We start from the raw sequence: 27,523 nt of genomic DNA on the forward strand, positions 1-27,523 counted from the left end.
TGGCCTTCGGTCGACGTACGTCCTACGCGTCCACTATTACTCTACTACTAGCACCTCTCTCTACTNTTCCCCCTCCCCCCCCCCCCCCCCTTCCCTTTTCTTTTTCCGTCATTTCCCAATGTACAACGCTGACCAGAGTCGAATGTGTATAGCGTCCTCATGTGTCTGTGTAAATGATGATTGGCTGTCTTGAATGCACGGGAATATCATCCCATCGGTTCTGATTCCTCGTACCCATCAACAGCTAAACCGACGACCTTTCGGGTTTCATATCAGTGGTTGCCGACTGTTATATATACTCTACCTCCTACATCACATATTTCGCACACTAAAGGATCATCATATATGATAAAGACCAAGATTTCTCTTCTTTTATCACAGGCGGATGTCTCTGTGGTGCTATTCGGTACACCGTCAACTTTAACCAAGAGCACCCATGGCCACCAATTGTGAGTTATGCCTGAATTATCTCTAATCACCTGAGCTAACTCACTTGCGGACAGCCATCAGCATGCCAATGTATGTTTATTTCTACCAAGAAACTCCAAGATAACGAGCAAACATAAAACAGGTACCATGTGTCGCAAGTGGACATCTTCCTTGATCGCCCAATTCCTTGTCATATCCCCCAAGCAAATCAATCCAGCACTAAACACTTTTCTGTCCTTCAAAGAGTACATGTCCTCACCAGGTCGATTCCGTGGTTTCTGCGGTGACTGTGGCACGTCGATCGCATGGCGCTCAGTCGATTACACCCCAATATTTGATCTATATTTGGGGACACTGGATGAGAATTACCTGATCGGAAATGGCGTCGTGGCGAAGACTCTCGCAACTCCAAACGGAATGCAGTACTGGCTGCAGAACGCCGTTCATGGTGTTACTGATGTGCTTGAGGGAGGGAAGAAGTACAGTGAAGAAGGTCCCGACGGTATACGTGAGGCAGAAGATTCGGTGACTCGCGAGGACTACGGAAATATCGAGGTTTTTTGCAGCACGCAAACGAGATGTGAGGACCTGAAGTCCCCACCATCTTCCGCACCTCTTCCTCAAAGCCGCGAGGCATGATGACGACAGCAGCACTCAGCTTTGGAAGTGCGAGGAATCTCCCTAGCGCCTCTACAGTCTTTTCTTTGCAAGCTTGAGTGAAGGGCCTAAAGCCATAGAACGAACAATGGGGTAAGGCAATGTCAATCTTGACCTTGACATTGTCATGCAGAAGGTAGCGGCCAAGAGCCGAAGTAAGCACATCAAGATCTAGGGTGGCCTTTTCATCATGATTCTCAAGAATGCACTCGAGCTCATAAGATCGAATGTGGCGGACTATCGTCGCTGGGGTGTATGCAAAGAAATCGACGACGTCGGATGGTACGTTGAAGTGGAATGTGTTAAGTTGATAAAAGAGGCATACTCCCTCGTTGAAGCTGTCCAGGTCAGTCGATCTATTCGCCATAGAAACTTATAAGAATACGCTTACGCCGCTTTGCAGGTGAAGAGTATATTAGTATATATCTTTCCACCATAAAGATATTTCATTCGACACTTAACACCACGGATCCCTCGTTCGTAAAATATTTGAACATGTGTACTAGGCGATCCAAGAAACTCGCGATAGATAAGTTGCCTAACATCGTGATTGAGCTTGGTGAAGAATAGGGACTTCTGGGGAGTCTCCGTATATTGCTGCAACCGAGACGATTGCATGATCACGGTAGGAAGACCTTCGTCCTACTCGATGAAAAGGCTTACGCAAGTTGTTCCCAAGGTACACAAAAGTTTGGCTAAGCTTTCATAAGCTGAATGATACTTGAGTCAATGTATTCATAGGCCATAGGCCATAGGCCATAAGCAGTTGTCCCAAGCCTCTTCGCTTTAGCTGGATATATACCTTTTCAGATGTATGACTTGGCAGTTGCCTGTTGAGGTTGGCTCAAAGAGACTTTCCAGTTTTGATAGTTTTGAGGGGATCTAAGGAAATAAGGATAAAGAGAAAAGGAAAAGGAAAAGAAGGGCAGAATGGACATATAAAATGGAATAAATAATGGAATAAATAATGGAATAAATAATGGTTATTAATCAAGGCATTAAGAAATTCGAGGCAGTGAAGGAGCATGGATTGCACTGCCAAACAATTTGTTCCAAAGGATAAAGGAGAGACATCTCTGTTGAATTCACGTCTTGCACGTTTGGTTCATGAAATACGGCATTGGCAGTCACATCATCACACACACAAGAGCTTAAACCGCCTCTTGTTCCAGTCTCGGGGTATCAAATCAACTTAGTCACTGCATTGTCAAAAAGTGACCATGACTTACACTATTCAAGAAATCAAACCAGGATGACTTGGCTCTGGGGGCTCATGTGTAAACTTCTGGAATATAAATCACAATGATCTCACTCATCTGCTATAGTTGATACATTTCATCAGAAGTCGCCTTGTGTGGGAAAGACATACAGACCGTGGTTCTCGTCATCGGACTCAGGGTCTTCTTCCTCCTTCGCCTCCTCTCCTTCTGGGCCATTGTCCTGTTCAGACTGACAATCGACATTTTCCCAAATTGTAGCATCGACTTGTTTATCGCATTCCACAATCTCTTTCATAGCTTCCGGCAGATGCAGTGCGAGCAGTTCAACCTTGCCTTTGCTCAGACCACCCCGAAGGAACATTCTGAGACATCTCAACATCAATTGACTGTCCCGCTCCGAGCTTCCATGATGAGTACCAAGACCAGGGAGCAGCATCCGCACTTCCAAGCGCTGCAGTAGCAAGGACTTAGGCAAAGCAGTGGATAAGTGGCAGAGGCCCTCGTGAGCATCGCAAACGGCCGGGCATTCGAGATGCAAGCTGATTGATCGAATATAGTTCTGCTTGGCGTTGAACCAAGAGCTGAACATTGTGTAATCCTGAGGATTATCGAGGATGAGTTTGTTCGTACGATAGAGCACAGGAAGACCGCTCTGATAGCTACAATCTGTCAGTTTGGACGCATTCGTCATATTTAAGGCAGTATGCTCACGCCCATTTGCAGGTAAATATAATGTTCGCCGACAGATAACACCATTTGTGGTCTTCTTCTGAGTGTGGATGGATGGGCACTTTCAACCCTTTTCTACAAACGCAGTGATACCAGCCCGGGAGCCTCGAATATTTAGGGTGACCCTCGCGCTTGAGCTTCTCACTGCTCTGGAGAAACTTGATGTGCACCTTTGACTCTCCAAATAGATAGATGAAGATTTGCCGTCTGAGCTCCGGGGATAGCTTCGTAAAGAACAAGGAGTCCCTCTGGGCAATGCCCTTCTCGAACTCCAGCCCCATGTTGGGGCGCTTTGTGAGACTTTCGTGGTGTTCATACGATGCGAAAGGAAAGGATGGAGAAGAAAGATGAGAGGAGTGAGGAAGAGGGTGGTGGGAAGACATTATAAGCATTTACGGCACATTCATAAAGTAACCAAGGTAGATCCATGGCAGTGTTTGCCAGTGCTTGAATACGCCGAGTTGAACTACTTATCATTTATACCCATAGGATGCCTTGCTTCATTCATTGAGATTCACTGGAAATCAGCCCCAGCCTTGCCAGTATCTACGTTCAGTTACTTGCCTTTCTGAAACCACGCTCGCTTACCCTTCGATTACTTGCTAGTGAATTTAGCCTCCTTGTGAACTAAAAACTTCTGTCATACCATCAATTCGAGCCAGGCTCGCTGCAAGTCATTTAAGGGACGACTTTCATGCTGCATCTGGATTTTCAAAACCACTACCTCAGCTCTAAACATACCAACCACATCAAACGACATGCGCCGGATCGTGAACCCTAATATTTCTTTGTAAAAGCCGCTGTTTCATCATTTCTGTGGTTCTCTATAATGCAGCTTGCAAATTATTCATTCGAACTGGAGGCTGTCCTCTCCTTCTAAGAACAATGTGAACCATACCTAAAACCGACCCTCACTTGTAAGTCAATCCGACATCATTTACTGATCAGTATTTATAATTCTACTGGCTATATTCCGCTTTATCAGGTCATGGAGCCTAGATTCTGCACAGTCGGAAGAGATCAGGCCTGTTCACGAAGCTCAACTGGAAGCTTCGCTGGTGTACATATTTCGAGTCCTTCGATCGCTCCAGAGTTCGCGTTGCTCTCTTTGAATTTAAAGAGTCGAGGAATTGTTTCTGTCATCCTGGACCGACGGGTTGCTGGCGCTACCGCAGATGCGATGAGAGTTCACCTCCTCGAGTGCCCGATGAGTCTCGCTTCCTGTCAAAGGCCGGGCAACGTCTGGAGGAAATGAATCTTATTTTGACTTTCCAAAAGTTCGAGTTCCCCTCTCTTATTGTATTGCTCGCCAGAAAGGCATTGACAAAGTTTCCATCTAGCGGTAGGTACAACGAGGCTCTCCCAATCCTAACCTCGAATACCCTGGTTTTCCACGATCCAAAGCGATTCCATTTTTTATTGTATCATCCTCCCTAAAGAAAAAACGCTACAGAGACTAGATCATTCGAGATCTATTGCTCCTTCGAGTTGAGTGAGCCAATAGGGGGTCCTCAGCTCGAATGGCTCACTGACATTTTCCCGGTCCTCCATATGGCGATCAATTCACACCCCAGCGCGAAATGGCTCTCCATCTTTATGGTATCTTAGGAAAAGGCACCAACACTGAGCATAGTTGCACACCCGAGGCTAAAGAGAGCTTCTGGGACTCACTCCGGCGCTTTGTGTTCCGGTCTACGATGGGAGGTTGTATCTTTTTGCCGGGAAAATTGAAGAAGCCAGCACGCGATATGGCCGTGATGTGCTTTCAGGAGAAACGCTTCACTTCCCACCCAGAAGATATCAGAGACGGTCAAAATCCACTGCTGACAGGCCCCAACAGTTGAAGGGTTTGGATATTCATGGATGAATGGATGCTTATTGGCCTTCAGTGTAAGTTGAGATAGGTTCAGTGCAACGGCCTCTCTGTAGTTGATTACAGGGGGTTGCTGCGGGTTGACCAGTCAGGTATTGGCTAGGCGGCTTCCCCAGACGGGAACTTGAGGATATGATTGATAGAAGCTCGTTATCTTATCGGTCTGGAGGGGTACCAGCACACAGACAAAGATTTCTGTGAATTTGTCCAATTCTGATGAAAAGATTGCAGCTTCAGGTTGAATGAGAGCAACGACAACAATGCGGTTGTCCTTTGGTCAATTACTTGTCACCCATTCTTCTATTCTTTTCGTTGTTTATAGCACAAATTGAAATGTTAGCCTGACTACCATTCATTCTCTTCAATGTCAAAGAGGACTAGCAACGCATTCATGGCGGATAGACAGTGCCATCACGTCCGAAACCAAAAGATGAAAGGTCGAGATTCGAGCCCAAAATTTCCACCACGAGAGGAAACCTCCCCCTTCGATTTCACGTGCCAGCGGAATTACCCCAAGAGGACAAGGAGCGGGAACTTGCTGTGAGGCACGAAATAAGCTAAGCCAACAGATCCAATGGGAGCTCCCAGAGTGACACGATGCATGGAATAGAATAAGCACAGACCATTCCACGCCCGATGCCGGATCCCGGTGTAAGCGCTCTCGAAAAGACAGTGAAAGTGAGGTTTGGTGAGGCGAAGGAGGAGGATCTTTGAAACAACGAGTGAAGATTGGCAATGAATGGAAGATCGGGCCTTTTGGCTTTGGAAGTATTACGCGAGGTCAATTCCACCTCAAGAGTCTGTCTATCCAGAACTAGTAGTCTTGCCTGCAGAGAAGAGCATTGGGATTAGCTGCCCATACCTACGTCGTCAATGATCAATCAGATAAACCTTTACAAACACGAACTTCACAATAACAGCCATTATACTCCGTGTAACAACATCCATCCATAATGAAGAGACATCTCGTTGCATATCTCGGGCTCTCCTACCAAATCCATTATTAGCGATGCTTCCCCAGCCGCAGACAGGACAGTGGAGGCTGAGGACGTATCTTTTTTTTTTTTACTCATAAACCACATGTAATCTGAATCTGTCATAGCCTGTTCTCGACACGGGATTGGTCAAAACACCATCTTGATTCAGAGATATCAACTTTTTTATTTTTCAACAGCATCAATCACAACAACTGCGAAGACCAAAGACCGCGGGGGGACGAATGCCACGTCTTACGATTTGAACATCATGTAATTGAATGTTTATTATTAGTCCACTTATCCTCATTCTGTCATAGTCTTGAGTCCCGTCGTAAGTAGTAAACAGATTGAGTACCTAGTCTATGATAGTAACTCGGAATGCCATTATCAATCAAGATGACTTTCAATGCCCGCTGAATCCTTCGCTATTCGGCATTACCACTCCCCCCGTATTACCTCCCTCCTCTGGCCCTTCTCTCCAATTTGTAACGCTGGTCTTTTCACGCTTGTATGTCGGCGTCTTAGGCACTACATTAGCTCTGTCTGGACCATGTGCCTCCGCTCCTCTCCGCTCCGCATAGAGCGGCAGCTAAACTCACCCAGTGCAACAACGTTTCGCGTTCGGAGCCCGGACCAGGGGGGAGGAGCACCTCAATTACGTAGGTAGGGTCCAGCAATGACATGGACGTGGCCTTAGCTTTTAGGCCTTTGTTTGGTGAGATCGCGTCAATGGCCAGCCTCGGATGGCACGGACACGGCACGGAGCTCTTCGCTTGCGCTGTACATACCAGCATAGCCATGTGCCGTAGCAGACGTATATATGTATACAGCAGAGTAGTAGGGTAGTAGAGGACAAGACCCTCCAGCCTCGTCTTGCCTTGAGAAACGATCATCACTCGCAGACGCGCCCATCTGTCCGCTTTCTAAGGTTAGGTAGTCTCTAGTCTACCCACCTCCTCCACCAACCACACAATCAAAATTCTCCCCCGGACGCCGTGCCCCAGACGAGCATTCTCCCCCAAAAAGGCAATATGTGTTCCCCCGCGCAAACGAACCTCTTGAGTTTCTGCTGCCAATCCCGGAGGAAAGGCGAAGGGGGTGTATGAATGGTAAGCCTGGGGCGGAAAAGGGGGGGGGGGAGGCTTCTCCAACCAAGTACCATGATGTTCAAGACGGCAAATGGTAGATTGATTATCAATGTGTGTGTGCTTTCGGGATGTCAACTTGCAGTCAAGATGGTGGCCATGTTCGGAGTTTGGGGTAGTAGTGAAGAGCATCCCGCTGGGCATTTAGTTATTAGCTACTCCAACTTTCGGTTCGGTTTGAGGATGCCGGTGAATTTGCTTACGGTGCCTTGAGTTATCGGTTCGGGGATTTGTCTTGGCTTTGGCTTCCCATTCACCGTTGACCTCAAGGTGAATAAGCTGTAGTCCTGAAGACGGCTGCTTAACCCCGTTGATTCAAGGTGATAGACCACGCCATTCCGTCCAACTCCGGTCGTTAACCCCAGACATCCAATGCTGGAGTGTTGTAATGCAGGACGGTATATCCGCCGACGGCATCAATGGCCGACTTGTCTCGACTCATGCAAGATGGGCTTTGTGGAGGGATGATCACCATCTTCTCTCGGCTTATGATCAACTTCCTTGAGGCCGTCCATCGGAGGCTGTCACAGGTAAATCTGGTCTCCCTCTCTCGTTACCTCTTATGGCAAAATGCAAGTGAATGCACATGCGAGGTAGCGGAGTCTTTGGCCCTGCTGTACGTAGCTGTAGCATCCATGGGCCCCCATGTCGACTATCCCACGTCTTTGGGCAACTCTATCGTTGGATGTCTCTGCTGTGCCACAGGGGAAGAGGGAAAGTCAACAAACTCATCCCACTCTTTTACTTCGTTTGGGCAGAATTGCTTCTGATTTCTGGGTGTGGGTAACGTGTGGTTCTGTGGACATGCAGCTCAATGCCACCAATTGTGGCCTGTTTTTTCCCTCTCTCTCTCTCTTGGTCGTGTCGAGTTTTTTTTTCTGGTCCTGGTGGATGTGGATTCCCAACTTTTTAGCTCGCTTGGGCCCAGTTCGCGCCATTTTGACGGGACTGCCACTAACAGAAGCCACTAGCAGCTGCCTAGGGACGTTCCCTGTAAGTGACCTGACGGGAGTCTCTGTGCGTGCGTGCGTGCGTGCGTGCGTGCGTGGGTTACCATAACCATAGGTGTGTGTGTGTGTGTGTGTACGCTTCGGCGCGGTACAGCCTGAACCTGGACTGGGCTTGGCTGAGAGTTACCTTGGTCTGAGCTAACTAACGGGCTTCCATTCACTCCATCCCATCCAACCCAAAAAATTCCTCAAATACATAATCGCGCCCTCTCCCACGTTCGTCTCTTACTCTAACCCTTCCCTCTTCTTCTCCTCAATCCAATTGCATTGTATCTTTGTCATCTCTCATCTTAGCAAGCAGCACGCTCTTCACTCTTCGACCTCATCAATATCTACCGAACTATCCCGTCCTACCACCCAAACAACCATCACAATGTTCTCTGCTACTCGAGCCCTCCGACAGGCTTCTGTCCACGCTGAGCGTACTCCTCTCATCAAGTTCCTCGGTCCCCGAACCATTCCTTGTATGTCAACCCGCTGGTATTGAGCAAAGCAACACCGTCTGCTTCCCCTCGGCACAAGCTAACACCGTCGTCCACAGCCAACGTCGACCACACCCCCAAGCCTCACCCTGCCTCCGGAGTCGAGAAGCTCCCCGAGTCCTGGTCCGGCTACGGAAATGGCGATGCTGCCACCACCCACAAGTCCTTCAGCTCCTACCGCGACCACGTCCAGCAGCACGGTCCTCTCCAGAAGTCTGGCTTCGGCGGAACCCCCGCTGCCTCCCTCGGCTCCGTCAAGCCTCCCCAGGGCGTTGCTTTTGACGTCTCTGAGCTCCCCACTCGCTTCCACCGCGCTCCCCTCAACGCCGCTGAGATTGAGGCTATCGAGTCCGGCGGCGCTGCTCTCTTCGGTTAAATATGTCTCCCGCCACAGGCGAGGAGTTATAGGTGGAGCGGTGGGATGAAAAGAACAAAAGACGGGATGAACGAATGAATGCCTACGATGACGTGCAGATTATGACGAGAGCCAGAGCCTACTCTACTGCCTGGAGCACATATCCTGCACGACATAGTATACGGGGACGCCGAGTGACATGCACATAGTGATCAAACTTCACTGTGCATTTCAGGGAGGGGTACGCAAACCCCTCCCGTCGAGACATGCAGAACAGGACCACGGTTCCAACAGCAGTTCAGTTCGAGAAACCACTTAGGGCACTACGGTACTATGCCGCCCGGAGCGTCATATGAAACGAGGGGCTAGTATATGCACCACGAAAGAGGGAGAAAATAGGAAAAGGCAAATAAGTCGGGTTTTTACATTGAGAATACCCCCCCGGCTGCGGAGAACGTTGCGAACTCCGTGCTTTTTGTCCTCGACTGGTGTCAACGTCATTTCTTTCTGTATAGTTGGAGGCCTACCTGCGAAGCTTTAACAGCAAGCAAGGGGCACCAGAGCACCACGGCGTTAAGCAAAGGAGTTGTTTTTTTGGTAGAAATATCCAATACCAGAGAAAAAAAAGTCTATACTTTTACATCTAACTACGCCTGAACTGTGATGATTCTTGACCGTGATGTCTCGCCATGTCTCTAGGGTGTCATGACAAGTATGCAACATAACATGCCACTTGCCCTGGTCAACAGGCGTTGTACAATCCTTGGCACCTGTAGAACCTGTCTTCTCACGAACTACTCTCTTGGTTTATTTCCAGGGGTTTTCCAGTCGGCTCGTACCCGGGCCCGGCTCTTCCTCTTCCTCTATACCTCTACCGGGACCTGAGAAGATTCTATTTACAGTTTCGTAGTGTTCCACCGGCGTCTACTCTAAGTCAGTTGTTGATGAGGCTCCTTTTTCCTTCTCTTTCTGGGGAAACACATGCACGATTCAGTTCCCGGTTCCGGCTCCGGCACCGGGATTCTCATGAGTAGGTACCTAGTTAACTGATGTCAAGAAAATAAATAACCCGAACTCCACTCGGAGAATTGGAGAAGGATGGAATTGATGAATGACGATGTTTGACTCCATAATTATTTTGCTGAAAAAAATTACAGGGCTTGACCGAGTCTTGCCGATGGAAATGGTGCGAGCTTGGACGCCGGGTTATACCGGCTTTTGACTTACACTGACCATGATGAGAGAGTGTCTAGAGCCCGCCTCGTAGGGCAGTGCCTAACCATTATGGTGCGTTAATCATTTTGGTGGCTACGAATGAGGTTAAGGGCAATTTTCCTTGAGAATCTGGGGTTTGTGCACCGCGACGATCAAGGTGTAATTAATTAATCCAAATTCCCCCGCGTTTTGTGTGTCGCCTCGTCTTGCTACATTCAGGCAGTCCAACGTATCGAGATACCATGGGAAGCATTCAAGGGGCTAGGAAGAAGTCTTGTTACCATACTTTGTAAGAAGGATGCGCCAGAGGCGCTTCAGTCACCGCCAGTACTGTGATTACGGACTCCTATGGCCTCTCATGGACATGTCATGATGGGCACAATTCATCGGTGGAAGGGAAGGCTTGTTTCATAAAGTCAAATATTGTCGGACAATAGGAGCATCACGACTCTATTCATTCATGCCTGAACATGGCATGTTAACTCTGCGTGTAAAACAGCTCATGAGGCGAGGATTATATCGCAAGTCAACCATGACCTTGTCTTGTATCATCCTCCGTATGCATCATCACTGTTCCCGTCCACCGAGCCGCAAATACATCCATCAAGCACCTGTACTCCCAGAATGACCAGGTAAAATGTCCTACAAGGTGGGACAAAGCATGTGCATTGATCGGAAGTTGGCCGACATCGACTTCAATTGAAGCTCGGTTTAGTGGAACATGACATGGCATGTGAACAGACCAACAACAAAGACCATGGCAGATGGACGGCATGTCTCAATGCTCATCACATATATCAAGATGATCTTCAGTGTTGTTTTATATAGTACTATAGTCAACAGAGCAATAACATGAATCGCAATACGCGAGTCGATCGCGTGTTACTCCATCACAAGGACAGCCGATGTAGACATTCAAATCAAAGCTAAGGGTGTCTTTCCAGCTTCATAGCGGTCTTCAAAATTCTATGTGATTTCCTCTAAGAGTGAACCATCATATGGCTGACAGTCAGATTGTATCCAGGCTACAGCCAATTGACAATTCAAGCGACAGCTGTCTCCAAACCCCAAAACCTGTAATCTTTCCAAACTCTTAAGCAAAACTTTTCTTTCGTCACATCGCATATCCCAGCCAGTCCTTCTCATCGTGGTCTAGGTCATCCGTCTACATCAAGCATGCCACTTGGCGACTGCTGCACAGATCTGAGGAAGCAACCTTGACACGGCTTGTCGGGCTAACCCACGTGAAACCTTCGACGAGCCACTCATACCACACCTTGGTGTCATCTGTCTGTCGCCACATGCTAACCTCGAGCTCCGTATCAGCTGGGAAGTAGAGAGGTTTCTACAATTCTGTTAGTACGCTTTGATACTTGCTGGGGAGGGAACTTACCTTCAGGGGGAAGTAGATGGGGAACCAAGAGATCATATCTTTGCTCTTCTCATCGATACGCTCAGGATGTGTGCTGATTTCAACCTTCTCTCCCTTGTTTTCAGGAATTTGAGACTCATATAGAGTCGACTCAAAGTAGCCCGCCAACCCGTGAGTGACACCCCTTGTCCGGCAGACAAATGTGAGATGAGTATATCGCGAATTGTGGTCATTGGCACCTGCGGCACCAGCCATGCTACCGCCGCCGCCTCCCACAACGCCACCAGAGCGCTTAGCCTCTAGGGCAGCAAGTGAAGATTCGGGAATAGGGTGAGAGAATTCCCAGGCTTCCTGAAATCTGGGCTTGTTAGGCACCTTCTCGGCAACAAAGTCGAGAGCAAAAAGGCGAACAACCCAAGGTGTCTCGAAAGCTTTGGGGTCTCCGGACACTCGTGAGAGGATATCAGCGTGGATCTTGGGTGTTGAGATGGGGCTCAGATGAGCAGTGTAAGAGCTGGGAATGGAGATTCCATGTGGTGTGGACATGACATGCTGGATTCCGTCAAGACATTCGGGAGAGAGCTCGTTATCACCGAATGAACCAAGAAGCTCAGAGATGAGGATATCAACCTTGCCATATACAGGTCCATTCTCATCCTCAGAGACGATGGGACCCTTCCATGCTCGCATATCGGTCTTGACAACCTTGACCTTGCCACCCCAGACGAGGTCATTCTGGCGCAAAAGGTAGACATAGGCGTTGGGGTTCTTCTCAACCGCCCACATATCGATAGGAACGCCAGCATCCTCAGACGCCTTGAGTGCTCGAGTAACGAGAGGGCCACGACCAGAACCAGCAACAGCAACGACGACCTTGCCGTCTTTGGAGGTGGGTTTCTTGAGTTCCTTCCATTCTGTGAGGGCCTCAAACACGGCAATCTCGTACTGGCTATACTTGACGGGGTCACCCTCGAAGACCTCATATGTTGCTGACTCGAGATTGTCTGACAGGGGCTGGAGAGGTGACTGAAGCCAGTCTTGGAAGCTGGTCAAGGTTGGGCTCTCGAGATAGCTAAAGGGTGGCTGCTGGTCCTCGAGCCATCGCAGGTACGAAATATAGTCGTTTTTCTTGGTCTTGGTTAACTGTTCTTGAGCCTCAGCTTCGGCCAAGCTAGGGAAATCGTTTTGAGCGGTTGGCAGAGACTGGTGACCATCCTTGAGTTGTGAAACATCAGGGCCAACGTCGCAGAGCAGAATCCATGGGACATTCTTCAATCGCATGTAGGAGAATATGAGATCCTGGTGGTGCTTAGATAGCGATGGGAAACCAGCCTTGTTAGCCTGGAAAGCCGCAGGGCTGAATGTGAGGTAGTGCAGAGGCTCGGCAAACCATCGATCCTGAAGATCCTTCTCGGGCATAACACGGGGAATTTGCAGAGCTTTGTATCAAGTTAGCATTCATTAAGGATTCTAGGAGATTGAGGTGAGCGTACCAACAAAGAGTCTACTGTTGTAGTTACAGACACTTCGGACATGATGCCACGAATCCCAAGCGGCCAGGAGATCGATCTCCCTTCCTTCGGTCTTAGTTGGGGTCTTGACATCAAGGGAAGAGATATTGGCTGTATCTGCATCAAGGCCAGGTTCTCGATACATAGGCATGTGAATCAAGAAAGTGAGTCGGTTTCCAACAGTCAGCGCCTCCTCTACAGCTCGTGCGTATTGGGCAAGGCTTTGGTTGCCGCCATCGATGGAAGCATCCTGTCGAGGGGCAGGAATCATGATGCTTCTTACGCCACAAAAGTTGGCATAGTTGATCTCGACGTTGAGGACCTGACGGGATATGCTTGAGATGATGGGATTAGAAGATCCGAGGTCGAGCCAGGGGCTGATGACTGCAGTATAGGTGTTTACAGCGGCGCTGGGGAACAGAGCTGTGTCCTTAGGAGTCAAGGGAGGCAGAATAGGCTCTGCTCGTGAACCAGTTGCCCTGGTGGTAGGCTTCTCGCCATTTTCGGATAGAGCGGACAGATGCTCAGAAACAAGAGCGAAGACACGGTCTCGGAAGTGAGTGTTGGTGATGGGAGTCGTCGCAAAGGCCAGCTATCCAAGAGTCAATTGGTGGCCCCGAGCATCCTCACGAGTATATGCCATATATTATATATCTAATATAGAGGTCTCTGGCGCGGAATGCTTGCGACTTACACCATGGTTCAGCAGATGGCCATACTGCATGTCGGTGAGGGGCTCATCGCGTTTTGAGTCGTGGTATCCAATATGAAAATTGGGACGTTGAAGACCAAAGTTATCAGACATCTCGAAGCCTGCGTCGTCAGAAGCCATGATTGTAGCTTAGAGTTTGTCAGGAGACGGTGTTTGCTGTTGGAGTTTGCAGGGAGAAGCAGCAAATAAAGTTGAGATTTCTGGTGGTGGAGTAAATTCACCCCGCCAAACCAAGCCAGATCGTTCAGTTGTGCCAGGTGGGATGGGATATATGAGACGAAGAGAAGAGTATAGAGAGAAAACAAATCGTAGACAAAAATTGCTAAGAATCAAGATGTGGCCTATAGAGAGGTGTTCCTGTCGTTTGTATTCAAGAAGGTTCCCCAGAAACCTGCGAGTTAGAGTTTCAAGCTTCGAGCTCGAGAGAAAGAGTCTTGATCTTCGCAAAGACCCTGAAAATGCACAGTGTGCGCCCATTCTGGGTTGAAACAGTACAGCTAAACAGCTTCAGGTTTGGTAAAATGCCTTGGAATGCCTCCCCATAGCAAAACTGTTGACAAACTCGGTGCAATCTCATTCTCGCATATAGTTTCGTGATTTCTATGTCACGGCTGATGTTACAAGCACACGCATACATATATGCTGCATCTCGTCATATAACCCAGCTAGCACAGTAGCACAGGCATATCTCATACACTGTGCGACAAGGATGCTTATCGATAAACATCTGCCTAAGAAGGCCCGCCAAAATTTTCTAGCATTTAGCAGAGCTGAAAACAAAATCACCACGACCTTCCGCTTCAGCCTCGCCACTTTCTCTCACCTCGTCTCCTTGTCATTCACCGAAAATAATGTCCGACATCAAGGGAGGAAAGCGTTCAAGCGCCGACGCCGACGAATCGACGCGAAAGAAGGCCAAGAAGGACGGCGAGGACGAGAAATTCAACCCCTACCTTGCTCACATGTACGACAACGGTAACAGCAATGGTCATGGTGCAGAGCCTTCGCCGGACTCTCCTCTCGCCGGTATGAAGAGGCAGCATACTACCGCTGCACAGGCCTCAAATGCTGAGGACTCTGAGTCGAACCCTTTCACCGGCCGACCTCATTCGCAAAAGTACTTCCAAATTCTCCAGGGCCGTCGCGATCTGCCTGTCCACAAGCAACGACAAGAGTTTTTGGACAAGTACCACTCAACACAGATTCTCGTCTTTGTCGGTGAGACAGGTTCTGGAAAGACTACTCAAATTCCCCAGTACGTCGTCTACGACGAGCTACCTCATCTTACTGGCAAGCTTATCGCCTGTACGCAGCCACGTCGAGTCGCCGCCATGTCGGTCGCGCAGCGTGTCGCCGACGAGATGGACGTCACCCTGGGCGAGGAAGTTGGTTACAGCATTCGTTTCGAGGACATGACGGGCCCTAAGACTATGCTCAAGTACATGACTGATGGTATGCTTCTGCGTGAGGCCATGCACGACCACGAGATGTCTCGCTACAGTTGTATTATTCTCGATGAGGCTCACGAGCGTACTCTCGCGACCGATATTCTCATGGCGCTGCTCAAGCAGATTTCTATGCGCCGCCCCGACCTCAAGATCATCATCATGTCTGCTACCCTCGATGCTCAAAAGTTCCAAAAGTACTTCAACGATGCGCCCCTGCTCGCTGTCCCCGGTCGAACACATCCTGTCGAGATCTTCTACACTCCCGAGCCTGAGCGCGATTACGTTGAGGCCGCCATAAGAACCGTTCTCCAGATTCACGCTTCAGAGCCCGAGGGTGATGTTTTGCTTTTCCTTACTGGTGAAGACGAGATTGAGGACGCTTGTCGCAAGATCAGTCTCGAGGCTGACGAGCTGATGCGCGAGGTTGACGCTGGTCCTCTCGCTGTTTACCCTCTGTACGGTACCCTGCCTCCCCACCAGCAACAGCGCATCTTCGACAAGGCCCCTGCGCCTATTCGCAAGGGTGGTCGTCCTGGTCGCAAGGTCATTGTTTCTACCAATATTGCCGAAACTAGTTTGACTATCGACGGTATCGTCTATGTCGTGGATCCCGGGTTTAGCAAACAGAAGATCTACAACCCTCGTATCCGTGTCGAGTCTCTCCTTGTCTCGCCCATCTCCAAGGCTTCGGCCCAGCAGCGTGCTGGTCGTGCTGGTCGTACCAAACCCGGAAAATGTTTTCGGCTGTATACCGAGAAGGCATTCAAGAAGGAGCTTATTGAGCAAACATATCCCGAGATTCTGCGCTCCAACCTCGCCAACACCGTTCTGGAGCTCAAGAAGCTTGGTGTGGAGGATCTTGTCCACTTCGATCTAATGGACCCGCCTGCTCCCGAGACAATGATGCGCGCCCTTGAGGAGCTCAACTATCTTGCCTGTCTTGACGATGATGGTGAGCTAACCACTCTCGGCAGCATGGCATCAGCATTCCCCCTTGATCCCGCTCTGGCGGTCATGCTTATCTCGTCTCCTGAGTTCTACTGCTCGAACGAGATTCTCTCTATCACCTCGCTTCTCTCAGTTCCTCAAATCTTTACCCGCCCTGCCAACAACCGAAAGCGCGCCGATGAGATGAAGGCTCAATTTGCGCATCCTGACGGTGACCACCTCACCCTGCTCAACGCCTACCACGCGTTCAAGGGCCAGGCAACATCCGACCCTAACAGTGCAAAGCAGTGGTGCCATGAGCACTTCCTCTCCTTCCGACATCTCTCCAGTGCGGATAACGTCCGCGCTCAGCTCAAGCGCATCATGGAGACGCATGGCTTGGAGCTTGTATCGACACCGTTTGAGGATAAGAATTACTATACCAACATTCGACGTGCACTGCTCGCCGGTTTCTTCATGCAGGTTGCCATGAAGGAGAGCTCTGGCAAGCTTTATCGCACTGTCAAGGACGACCAGGCTGTATTGATTCACCCCTCAACTGTCCTCCGTACCGAGTTCGACTGGGTCCTCTATAATGAGTTTGTCTTGACGTCCAAGCAATACATTCGAACATGTACAGGTATCCGACCTGAGTGGTTATTGGTAAGTGATACTTCCAGATGACTCTCGTTTCATCACGAGAACCTTGGGTCAATCTTACAGTACTAACACTTTTTGCAGGAAATTGCCCCTACGTACTACGATATTGACAGCTTTGAGCAAGGTGACGTCAAGCGTTCTCTTGCACGCGCTGCAGAGAAGAAGCGCCGCAAGGAAGCCATGAAGGCTGGTCGATGAAGTACTCACTTCGGGAGCTCTTGAAAGAAAAGGCCAGGGAAGGCTCTCCAGGCGCCCCCTAGAAATCGACAATAGAGGCATGGGCAGGGATTCGAAACATGATGGATCGACCTGTTTGCTTATCCAATGCTTAGCCCTACCATGTATGTGCGGGAAGCGGCCCTCCACTGCGGCTCGGCATTGCATGGTGCCGGCGAGACACAAACATTTTTTTGTCATTGAGAGTAGGGAAGAGGTGTTGTTTGTCGTCTACTATGTAGCTTGACAAAGCTCTTCCCCTCCCTTATTCATCCCAGTCTGGAGTTGCACATCCTCGCGAGTTGACTGGTTGGCCACGGCGTTTTATGTGCATCAGCCACTTCTTTCATGGTTGGCTGCTCGGTTGAATTGTTTTTTTAAAACAGTATTTCATGCTTCAATGTCTCCCCCTCGGCGCGCCCCTCTCTGTCTGGTCCATTGGTCTCTTTCACTTTACCTATTCGGTCTTAGAATCCTGCAGCACCGTTAGATTTGCCAAAAGAGGGTGTGAGCGAGTGTAATGGAGGGATGCGGGCGTTTTTGGGTTGTTTTACTGGTGTGTATCTTGCGTGGAGGTAAAAAGAGGAAAGAGGCGACAGATAACATTGGGACTGAATAAAGGTTGTGGCAGAGAGAACTATTGTTAGCACACCAGCCGTATTTCAAACTAGGTGAAACAATATCAACGAATTCCAGGCACTTGCGCAGTTCTGCAGCATTCATGCTTCTTTAGCATCATGCACGACACCTCTTCTGGTTGCTGGAGTGTTTGTCTTGACTGCATTGTTGCCTCTTCTCCCAGCCTCAAATCAGCTAGGCAATCAGCTTAGCTGTCAGCAAAGCTTGACTCAGAATAGCCTGAGTATGTATGTATGCATGTATGTGTCTGTCAGGATGAAGCTTCTCTGATGCAAACACAAACAAGGCATCCTTGCAGAGGGAGGGTGGCCTGCATATCCGTCTCGCCGCGCTTGACGATGCAGTCTGGATGTTGGTTCGGCCATCCAACTCCAGTTTTCCTAGGGCTTTCTCACCTCCCACGTCCTTCTCTCTTGGGATGACGATGTGTGTGCCAATACCTGCTCGTTCTGGATGTGGGCGACCAGGGCCGATAAAAGTGGCCAAGCTAGCAGGGCTCCCCTCATCGACATCAGTTATGGAGGCGGGCGGGCGGGCAAGACGGGAGATCGATGGGAAAAGCAAAAAGAAGGGAAAAGAAGGCAAATCAAGTAAGTGTAAGTGTATGTAAATAGGTGAGAAACAATTATCAACCTCGAAACCCCTCGATTAGGTTGACAAACAAGCAACGCCAGCAATTTCAGCACAAACATCATGGATAGATTAGTAGGTAGCTTTCACCCTGCAGCTTGGCTTCGAAAATTCGCAATGTTGGCCCCATTACCACAATTTGACACCAACGACGGTGGAATGAAGGCGGCCAAAAGAGAACGAGTCCAATTGTGCTGTGATGAACCAAGGAAAATCGGCGATGGCTGTTTGTTTCAGATATACGGTGGGACAGGCAGATAGGTAGGGCCGGGTCTTGTTGCTCACAGCCAGCCTGCCCCACGGCGAATGAGAGTCAGAGTGTAGGAAAGGGCAGATATACGAGGTGAGGAGACCGTATGAGAAGAAAATAATACCACCAACCTTGACCATTGGGTTCCACCTCGAAGTTTGCTTCCATACATACAGTACCCGCCTACTGACTACCGACGAGATCAATACCTGTTTTAGGTCGCCAAAGCCGTTCATGACCGTTTCAATACCATTATCCGATGACAGGGGTGAGAAAGAGCCGTTGTAGCATCCCTCAATTTCACCCGGTAAAGTCAATCGGGTTATCATAATGACTGAGACTGCTCCAACAAGGGATGACCCAGCAATATCAAATCAGTGACAAGAGCTGATGCAAAACACCACGTGTATCTCAGCGTGGTTTGGAATATCAGGGTGTCATCGTACGGGCCAACCAAATTACCCGGCTCAGACCTTCACAAGTGGTCCAATCAATCAACATGCTCTGACAGGAGCTCCAGCGGCTCTCTTCCTTTTCGAGAATGCAATGCAGTGGAAGGGCTCGAGCTTGAAGCAGACGACAGTGCCGACCGGAGAATAAAGCATGGAGAGCATTACCTGTATGTATGTATCTGCAGGGCACTTCCTGGGTGGTTGAGCATCATGGCAACCTATCCGAGGAGGCCATAGCTCCTTGCCGTTCGCCCCTGTTCACAACCTGGAACATACTTGGGGGGGCGGAAGAAGCAAGATGGCGCACAGGTGAAGAAGCATCACAAGATGGTGCGCTGCCCGAAAGGGGCCGCGTTGTCAACTGTACATATTGCGCGGTTTGTGATGTTTTCCCAATTTGTGCAAATGGGAGAAACGTTTTAAGTTTCTGTCTAGTGGTAACGCAACGCAACGCAACGCAACGCAGCGATAAGACTGACCAACCCGGGATCCTGCTGCTTCTGCGCGCCCGTCCAAGGTGTAGTTTATCGCGCAACATTACAATTGCCTCAATGAGAAGATGGCCTTGATAGAGTCCAAATGAGTGTGGATTGGCCGAGGTAGAATGTGTGATCCGCGAATGGAGACGCCCGAGGTCATCGGTGATGCTCAACTGGACGTTATGAAAGCACGGGGCGACCCGAGACCTCCGAGTAGGGTCGTAATCTCATCGAGTAAAGACTGATGTTTCTCAAATATCTCATGATATCAGAATAGGTAACCCACCATGTCCCGAAGCTCCTCGTCGCAATAAGCTCTGGCTCTGGTCTCGCTCTTCGGCAACCTTGACAGTTTGTATCACCGATAGCTTGGCTCTCGGCCTCCCCAGCACAAGCTCTCAGAGAAAAAGCAACATTGCCGGCATGTGCAAGTATGCATACTCAGTATCCGAACGTTGAGATATACTTCGCATATCCACAGGCCAAACTGCGGCGCCACGCGCTTGTGGATCCCGTCCCTTCACAAGCAAAGTTCGTTTTTTTTTTTTTTTTTTTTTGCTTTTTCCCGTCCTTCCATTCCAGATGCTGGGCTGAGCCGCATTGGCATCGATCCCAAGATGTTCTAAGAATGTTTCTTTTTCAGCCTCAGAGATCTCCTCCCCACAAAGTCCCTGCCTGGAAGAGCCACAGGGTCAGAGTGAGGTCAGATTAATTTTATACATAGCCTGCTTGATTTTGAACCATGCCACTGCGCGTCCGACAATCGGATCTTTTCCTGTGTACTTCATGTGGCACGACACATGGTAGTAGCATGGAATGACCGCAGCAAGCCTACCGTTGACTACAGGTCTTTGGCTTCAGGTCGTGGCGCCGGCTGGCCCGAAGACACTACAATAGGTATTCGTCAATGAACAGCACGCCCCTCCCTATTCCTGTTGAGGGTTTCTTGCCCTGACCTGGTACTGTCCTGTATGCGGCGTTGGAGCAATTGTGATTGCCGTGGACCTAGGGGCTTAGGCGTGGACCATAGACGGGGGGAATCATCATGCATCGTCTCAAGTAAGGTCAACCCCGAGAGGGATGCGCAAGAGCTCGGTATCATTGGATATGACCATGACAGACAGTACGTCCTTTCCCCAGATGAGTATACACGCCCTTGTCAGGTCTAACCTCACGCCATTCCACCGGACGCTACACCCTTTATAGCTCTCGTCCCATGGCCCCACGTCTCGACGAACCACAAACCGTTCAAGTTGTCGACATGGCTTCTGAGACGACCCATCCTATCACTTCGCTTTTCAGTATGGACGCATACTGTCTGTACTGGAGCAGCAGATTGAGGCGGAAACTGTAACACATGAATGCCACTAATGCTGATTAACATTTGTCTAGTTGTGCTCTGAAAGCGCTTGGGCGTCCTCCCCCGTTGTATGAGCGCGTAGTAACGAAAGATCTTGATGGCGTTGATTTCTCCTTAAGACCGGCCATTCAAGAGCAAGCCATCTCTGGCTGGTTGCCGCATTCTATCGTCGTTTTAGAATCATGTACGTTGTTTTGCCTGCCCGTACCCAAGTCATGTCTGCTCGTCGCTTGTAAAAGGCGTCTGCAGTCGTCCTGCAGAACTCACAGGGGCTCCCTGTCTGTCATCACTACGGGTGTGGTCCCCACCACATCGCATCGTTTTGTTCGGCGGGGGGCATCAGTCAATGCCATGCAAAATGGCATTGCGACGCCAACGGCCATTCCCATCGAGTTTAGTTGTCCCTAAGACGTCAGCATCCGAGTCTCTACGGAGTAAGTCGTACTCCGTTGAGCAAACACTACGCACCTTTGATCATGCCAGCTCATTCCCACTTAGAGCTCCGCTCTGCCCTGGGTATCCTTGACATGTTGGCCATCCGCACTTCAGCGGTAGTACAAACAAATCGTTCGACCCTTTCCCCAGCCTAGTCCACTCCCCGTGCTAATATCGCATTCACGTCACTTCCTCTTATTGCCTGGCAGCTCATATAAGAGTCTATGCCTCTTCCATTCCATTATCCGTCTGCCCACTGATTCACATCTCACCTTGTCCAATCTGTTGCTCACTACGCCATACAAGTCTCTTACATCTTGGACATCAACAGCACAATGAGTGGAGCTGGTGGTTTTTATAAGTACAGATGCAAGTACTTCTATACACATAACTGCCCCAACTGGGTCTGGGTGAATAATGCGCCTTGCGCATCATGTCTTGTAAGTTGGCATATTTTCCTTTGCATATCAATTCATTCGGCTGGTACTGACTGACAGCTGCAGGCTGATGGGCGCGATAACGAAGAACCTTCATTACCTTCATGGGGACTGTCTCGAGATATTGTTATCCCACAAGTTCTCGACGGTATTCTTCAATACACTCTAATGGAGCTCGTAGCTCCCTCAGAACCTGGCGACGACTGGACTCTTCGGGATAAGGCCAGTCGGCCACCACCCTCAATTCCCGTAACAAGCACTATGCCAGGTATACCGAGCATCATGGCACATCATCGATTTTAAGAAGAGTAGTGTCCTCGGGGGGTACAGGATCGTCGCCCTCTGAGAGGGATTCTTCAATTGCGACATGAGGACGCCAGAGCTGGAAATAATTATCGACAGGTAAAGACTGAACTGGACTATTGAGTGCCGACGGCAACTGGGAGATAGGTTGGCATGCCTCTCTCATGACCGCCGACCGTTTGCAACGCGCCATTGGGCGTATGCAGTGTACGATTTTTGACTGACTGCGACGCTCGACATTGGATGGAGCGGGAGATTGGCAGCTGGAGCAAGACCGCAAGCAAACAAAACCCCCGCGAGATACCCATGCGCTGTTGAACCTTTCTGGAGACGGGGGACTCCAATCTGCAATTGCTATTATTTTTGGGCTTTTTTCTATTCGGACATCATCATGTAACAGGCGCGAATGAGTTTCACTGGGTGGCAACAATTGTTATCTTTTTGGCCGTTCTGGAGCCGGGAAATTGATTTCTGACCTCTTCCTTCGTGGAAAAGGCGAGGCAGTTTTTGATCTCATTTTGTTTCGATTAATCATCTGCTAAAAACGCACACGACATGTGATGTGATGCTCAGGGAGCATTTGTTGTGGTCGACCTGCTGCTGGGCGGGTCAGTAATGAGTTCTAGGCACACGAAATCATGTCAAGGAATTAGATCAAGGCGCGGAGGCCAGGGCTAGGTCGTGAGATGTGGCGTGCCTCGGAAAGAGAGCTCGTCTGATGATCCTTGTCTGGCTGCAGGACTTATCAGTCAGTCGTTGTTTGTTTCGGGATGAGGTGCCCCACCGATAGAGATTGTCCAACAAGGCGCACGAGTCTACCTGAGCTCTATTTTCAAACCAACTTGAATAGCAATGGCCATCACGGGAGCCGCAATTGATTGTGGGCCGAAGAGGGTCAAGAACGATGTTGGTTGTTGAAAGGCTTGGAGCCGCAGCTGAACGAGGCGTTTCTGCTAGACCCGTGGTAGCACTTGACTTCGCGAAAAGGCTTGAATGGCGTTTGTGCTCTTCAAACGGTAAACTTTTCTCGAAAGGGGCCAAGTGCAACGGTTTCCTCCATCTCCACGTGCCTGCATCTTGTGAGGGTGGTGCCAGTAACTGTATTGGGGGACCATCAAGGCTGAGCTGCCAGTTGTACCTGCAATTAGCAGAGGATTAGTTGAGTTTAGATGATGAAGTAATTTGACGCCATTGAAAGACGGTTTGTTTTAGAACAGACTTCCGGCCTCGCTTACTCCCGCAGACTGCGGATCGTCAGTATCCCCGAACGACGGAGGTGCAGTACGTTTTGCACGGACAGACAAACCGCGTAGCCACAGAGACGCGGTTCGAGGTGCAGAATGCCGTGCTAAGCATGCGGCTTGTTTCGAATTGACCGCGGATGAATGTATCTGCTTGTAGCATTGTTTTCTCTTCAGTAACTAGCGGCAGTAGTGGAGAAGTCTGAGTGAGATTGAAGAGATTGAAGAGATTGAGATTGTGGCTTCTGGATGCGACATCGGGAGTGGGGAATACGAATAATGACAAGTGAACAGTCATCTTCATGTACCCTTGCCTTCTGATCCAATCCAATGTGGCCAGAGCAGCCCAGAAAATGTTTGAATCAAGAAAGAGCTCAGGCGGGGACTCACCTGTAGGTCTCCGTTCTTTCCGGCCTGAATGAGCAGTCTGTGGTCCAGGAACATGCTCAATTGGCAAGAGACAGACACGGCAGCTACGGATTAGTGCTTCCATTTCAACATCCACAACACCATTATCAAATAGGATATGAGCCGCTGTCAACTGGCTGATCAGGGGAAAACAGTCTCCACTACGGAGTAGCGCCCGTAAAACTTGACCAGTCTTTAGTATGGGTTTTCAAGGTCTAGGGCCCTTTGGAAGCTTCCGTCCATTCAGCCATGAGTCTTTAGTTCAACTTCTAAAGGATGCCGTTGTATCATGCGTAGACTCCCTAGACTCCCTTCTAGAAATAGCTTACACACACCTCACACCTCGCTAAGATTGACGACTAGGTAGCCTCAATGTCTCAGCTGCGCTGCGCGGGTATCAATTGAGATCCTATTGGGCAATTCCTCAATTTGAGTCACAGCTCTAAAGGCCGATGACCACTCTCAGCCTCGCAGAAGTGTCCCAATTGAGCATCTGACTTGGCCTCCTTGGAAGATCCGTTATATGCCGGAACTTTAGAAAGAGAGAATAAATAACACAGCCATCCCTGGTCTTGGCGTGAACCTTGTCTCCTCCCATCCTCTTACAGTGCGACGCTCGGTATGCGAAAGATGCCTGCGAGATCTCGCGAGGATTCTACGCGCTATGGATACAGCACCTTCAGAACCCTGCATCAGCCCATTTTCCATAGCTTAGTGCCAGTGGTAGAAGCGTCATGGCACAAACAACATCCCCGTTCCAGAAGCGGAATGGAACGATTGAGAGAATTACTGCAGACCTCACTTGGGGTCATACAGACGTGACCACAGCCAGGAACAAACCAACCAGTTCATGAATCAGTCAAGTGCAGCTACTAATGTATTTAGTATTAAGTGGCTTGTCTTGGTGATTTAGAGCATGTGCTGTCTGACCATTTCATCTCTTTTGGAGTCGGGGCCCGCCGTTCTAGTACAGAACATCTTCCTCGTCAACAACTCAAGAGAGTTTGTGCCTATTCGCAATAAGCTTTGACAGTTGTATGGAATCCTTCAACCCTAGAAGTTCCAAGTACCGTAGTGGAGTCAGAATGCATATTCGTTGCTTGAGCCATGATACGACAGGATACGATGCACGGAGTGCCGGATAATCCTCTCAAGACACAGGAGATTATTTTCCGCAACGAGATGCTCATATCCAAGAGCCTGGGATGGTGTTCATACGATCTATGCGGCAGAGGTGCCGTTGTCATACGATATCTCAGCTGGATGTTGAATTTTATAGCTTCCTTTGGGTGGACAAGTTCCGAAAGATTACTCGTGTGCCGTTGAACGGAATGTATTCCGGTTGACGTAATTGGATACGTGATTATGAAAGAACACGCACGGTTTGTGAAAATGGAGGAAACAAATGTCATGTCACGGTAAAAGTTTGGGTGCTGTGATAATCAAATTATAGAGTATTCTGTCGGCAACAGACTTGTTAACCCTTGAGATCATGATTCTCTCATGAAAAGGAGTTCGTCTCCTCCGAATATAGCGTCTGGGGAGAGGAGTGAGGTTTGTCATGAGGAATTCAACGTGATCATTATGCTCGTAACTACTAACCTAGTATGTTGCAGTCTGATGTCATGATACCCAGGAATAATGCACTCTAATTCTACTAAACCATCATCGCCAAACTAGCAGCGATCAATCCTGCAACAATCATTCCTAACCTAGGTGTAACACCCGTAGCGGCATTATCGTCGTCGCTCAAGCCAAAAGGAAGACCCTGGTAGTCAAAAGTAACGTTCTGCTTGATAGAGCTGTTGTAGCACCCGCCGTTGGCGATGTCAATCTTGGCGATATCGTCAGGCACGTGGAAGAACATGTAGTTTTTCTGAGGAATGTCCTTGAAGCCCTTGGTATTATACGGGAACTTGTCACCGCTGTCAGTGGAGCTAGTGTTGCGCAAAAGGATGCACTGCACTTGACCAGGATAGTCCTTGTACATCGCTGGGTAGTCCTTCATTACGTCTGAGTTGCTCGTGTCGGCGACAAGGATGAACTTGCGATCAGGGAAGGTCTGGAAGACCTTATCGAGCAAGAAGCGACGGATGGACAGTGTCGCTGAGACGTCTGAGAAGTTCAGTGGACGGGTATCGAATGAGCCCAGTGGGTAAGTGTTGTAGATGAAGCTCATGTAGTTACGAGTGGCCTGCTCAGGTGTCGTAGTGAGATAGTGGAAGTGCAAGTCCTTCACTGAAGACGACCAGTTGGCGTAAATATCGGGCATGTTCATCCATGGAGTGAAGGGTCGAGCAAAAGTGTTTAGAAGACCCTCTTTTGGCTCGTAAATCTTTGTCACTCGCAGAATATCGTCGATGTCAGAGACAATAGTGATACCCTTGGGTGGTACGAGGTAAGCGGTTGCGTTTCCGCTGTTGTTCTTACCCTCGGCATAAACATTGAGGGTCTGGATCTTCGAGGTTTCGTTGCCGGGGATCAGATAGCCATTGTTGGGGCCTGTGGTGTTCTTAAGCACGACAAATGCGTCAAAGTCGCCCTCCAGAGTTGTGTTGTATGGCATGGTGATGTTTTGCGAACCCCCCCTCTAATACATGGTCAGCAACTGGTTCCATGTTTCTACTTTGTTTTGTTTGGCTTACCGCATCAATTGCACCACCGCTCTCATCGGGAGACACATCAACATTGTTCACAAAGTTCATCTTGACCTCAACATTGTCCTGTTGCACCACAAAGATAGACCTTGTCACATTTCGAGCCTGAGCTTGCTGAGACTTAGACAGTTTGTCAACACTCGTGTCGATGAGGAAGACATTGGCGAGGTCGTCGACTTTCTCCTGGCTCAGGTTGGGGATCTTGTAAACATTGCCATGCACTCGAACGTTCCAACCCTTGTTGGTCCAATTGCCGTATGGGCTGTCCCCTAGTTAGGGTGGTTCTCGTAGTGAATGAGGCTACTTACGGAATATTTAGAACCTGTGTTGGCTCGGCTTTCAAATCATCGTCGTCGACACCTGCTGACTTCTTAACAGCATCGCCTGTAGGGAAACCAGTTGGAAAGTCGAGAATGCCTGAATTGACCCATCCCTTGATCTTTGTCTCAACACCACTAACTAGACTTCCGACATAAGTCTCCACATCGCCAATGATATCACGTCGCTCGTGGTCCATAATGTGCGTAGGCTGAGCAGCTGGAACTGGAATTGCCTCTCTACGATAAACCGTTGGTGCGGGACCGGGAGCGGCTGCTGGGATGGCCATAACGGCGGGCAGTAAGCCCAAGAATGCTGCTTTCACCATGATGGATATGTCTTGAAGTCTTGGCTTTCGAAGAGTAGCGTGAGAACAGAGAGCCAAGACACCAGAGAACAAGTGAAGGGAGGGAATAATTTATGAGGAGTAAGCGGACCTGGTAAGCTTAGGTAGCAGGGGCAATCTTGTTTTTGTTTAGTTGGTTAGTACCTATCATCAGCTCAGACATGGGGAGCAGGTTCCTGCATTATGTGACATCATCAGCAACCAGGTATCTCAGTCATCGGATATTTCCTATTGGCTGGCTCAGCAAGCAAGAAAAACATAGAACTAGACAAACTTGGTCCTTCTCGTTATAATACTTATAAATTTATTTACATTTCTTGGACAAGTTGATAAACACGATGCGAGTCAAGTCTATTATTTTATAGTTCTTTAGAGTTTTTACGATGTTTACAATGGCATCTTCTTGCAAAGAAGCACCAGTTGATGTGTCTTTTTTCCTTCCTCATTTCCTTGTCAGCACTCGTGTAACACCACCAGGATGGAAGCAAGCTTCTTAGAGCAACCCACACACTCCAAATCTGTCGCAGATCATTTGTTACAGATGCATAAAGTTTACGACGAGTGTTTTATTAGTTCTGATTTGCTGCCGAAGAAACGCGGACGTTGGCAAATCTTGGCATTCATGACATC

General features: G+C 49.1%; 7 protein-coding genes; 4 read left to right on the forward strand and 3 right to left on the reverse strand.

The window, feature by feature from the left end:
• FFUJ_08457 (uncharacterized protein) overlaps positions 1-1,068 on the forward strand; it is a gene marked incomplete at both ends in the record, with an annotated part of 2,249 nt that extends 1,181 nt beyond the window's left edge. The window contains 3 exons of the mRNA XM_023580841.1: positions 382-449; positions 504-519; positions 572-1,068. Of these exons, the coding sequence (XP_023433544.1) occupies positions 382-449; positions 504-519; positions 572-1,068 (581 nt within the window).
• A 1,356-nt stretch (positions 1,069-2,424) lies between these two features.
• Positions 2,425-3,316, reverse strand: FFUJ_08456 (uncharacterized protein; the record flags this gene model as incomplete). XM_023580842.1 has 2 exons in its annotated part: positions 2,425-2,965; positions 3,018-3,316. The coding sequence occupies 2 exons, from the start codon at positions 3,314-3,316 to the stop codon at positions 2,425-2,427; spliced, it is 840 nt and encodes a 279-aa protein (XP_023433545.1).
• Positions 3,317-8,413: 5,097 nt separating this feature from the next.
• Positions 8,414-8,898, forward strand: FFUJ_08455 (related to mitochondrial ribosomal protein; the record flags this gene model as incomplete). XM_023580843.1 has 2 exons in its annotated part: positions 8,414-8,504; positions 8,582-8,898. The coding sequence occupies 2 exons, from the start codon at positions 8,414-8,416 to the stop codon at positions 8,896-8,898; spliced, it is 408 nt and encodes a 135-aa protein (XP_023433546.1).
• A 2,359-nt stretch (positions 8,899-11,257) lies between these two features.
• FFUJ_08454 (related to SHK1 KINASE-BINDING protein) lies at positions 11,258-13,807 on the reverse strand (the record flags this gene model as incomplete). XM_023580844.1 has 4 exons in its annotated part: positions 11,258-11,437; positions 11,486-12,903; positions 12,958-13,567; positions 13,670-13,807. 4 exons carry the CDS (start codon positions 13,805-13,807, stop codon positions 11,258-11,260), a joined length of 2,346 nt encoding a protein of 781 aa, XP_023433547.1.
• Positions 13,808-14,538: 731 nt separating this feature from the next.
• FFUJ_08453 (probable ATP-binding protein PRP16) lies at positions 14,539-16,920 on the forward strand (the record flags this gene model as incomplete). XM_023580845.1 has 2 exons in its annotated part: positions 14,539-16,725; positions 16,804-16,920. The coding sequence occupies 2 exons, from the start codon at positions 14,539-14,541 to the stop codon at positions 16,918-16,920; spliced, it is 2,304 nt and encodes a 767-aa protein (XP_023433548.1).
• Positions 16,921-21,518: 4,598 nt separating this feature from the next.
• FFUJ_08452 (uncharacterized protein) lies at positions 21,519-21,923 on the forward strand (the record flags this gene model as incomplete). XM_023580846.1 has 2 exons in its annotated part: positions 21,519-21,623; positions 21,687-21,923. The coding sequence occupies 2 exons, from the start codon at positions 21,519-21,521 to the stop codon at positions 21,921-21,923; spliced, it is 342 nt and encodes a 113-aa protein (XP_023433549.1).
• A 3,306-nt stretch (positions 21,924-25,229) lies between these two features.
• Positions 25,230-26,875, reverse strand: FFUJ_08451 (uncharacterized protein; the record flags this gene model as incomplete). XM_023580847.1 has 3 exons in its annotated part: positions 25,230-26,162; positions 26,218-26,491; positions 26,538-26,875. The coding sequence occupies 3 exons, from the start codon at positions 26,873-26,875 to the stop codon at positions 25,230-25,232; spliced, it is 1,545 nt and encodes a 514-aa protein (XP_023433550.1).
• Positions 26,876-27,523: the final 648 nt, after the last annotated feature.

Source organism: Fusarium fujikuroi, chromosome FFUJ_chr07, assembly GCF_900079805.1.
Source record: "Fusarium fujikuroi IMI 58289 draft genome, chromosome FFUJ_chr07".
Lineage (NCBI taxonomy): Eukaryota > Fungi > Ascomycota > Sordariomycetes > Hypocreales > Nectriaceae > Fusarium > Fusarium fujikuroi.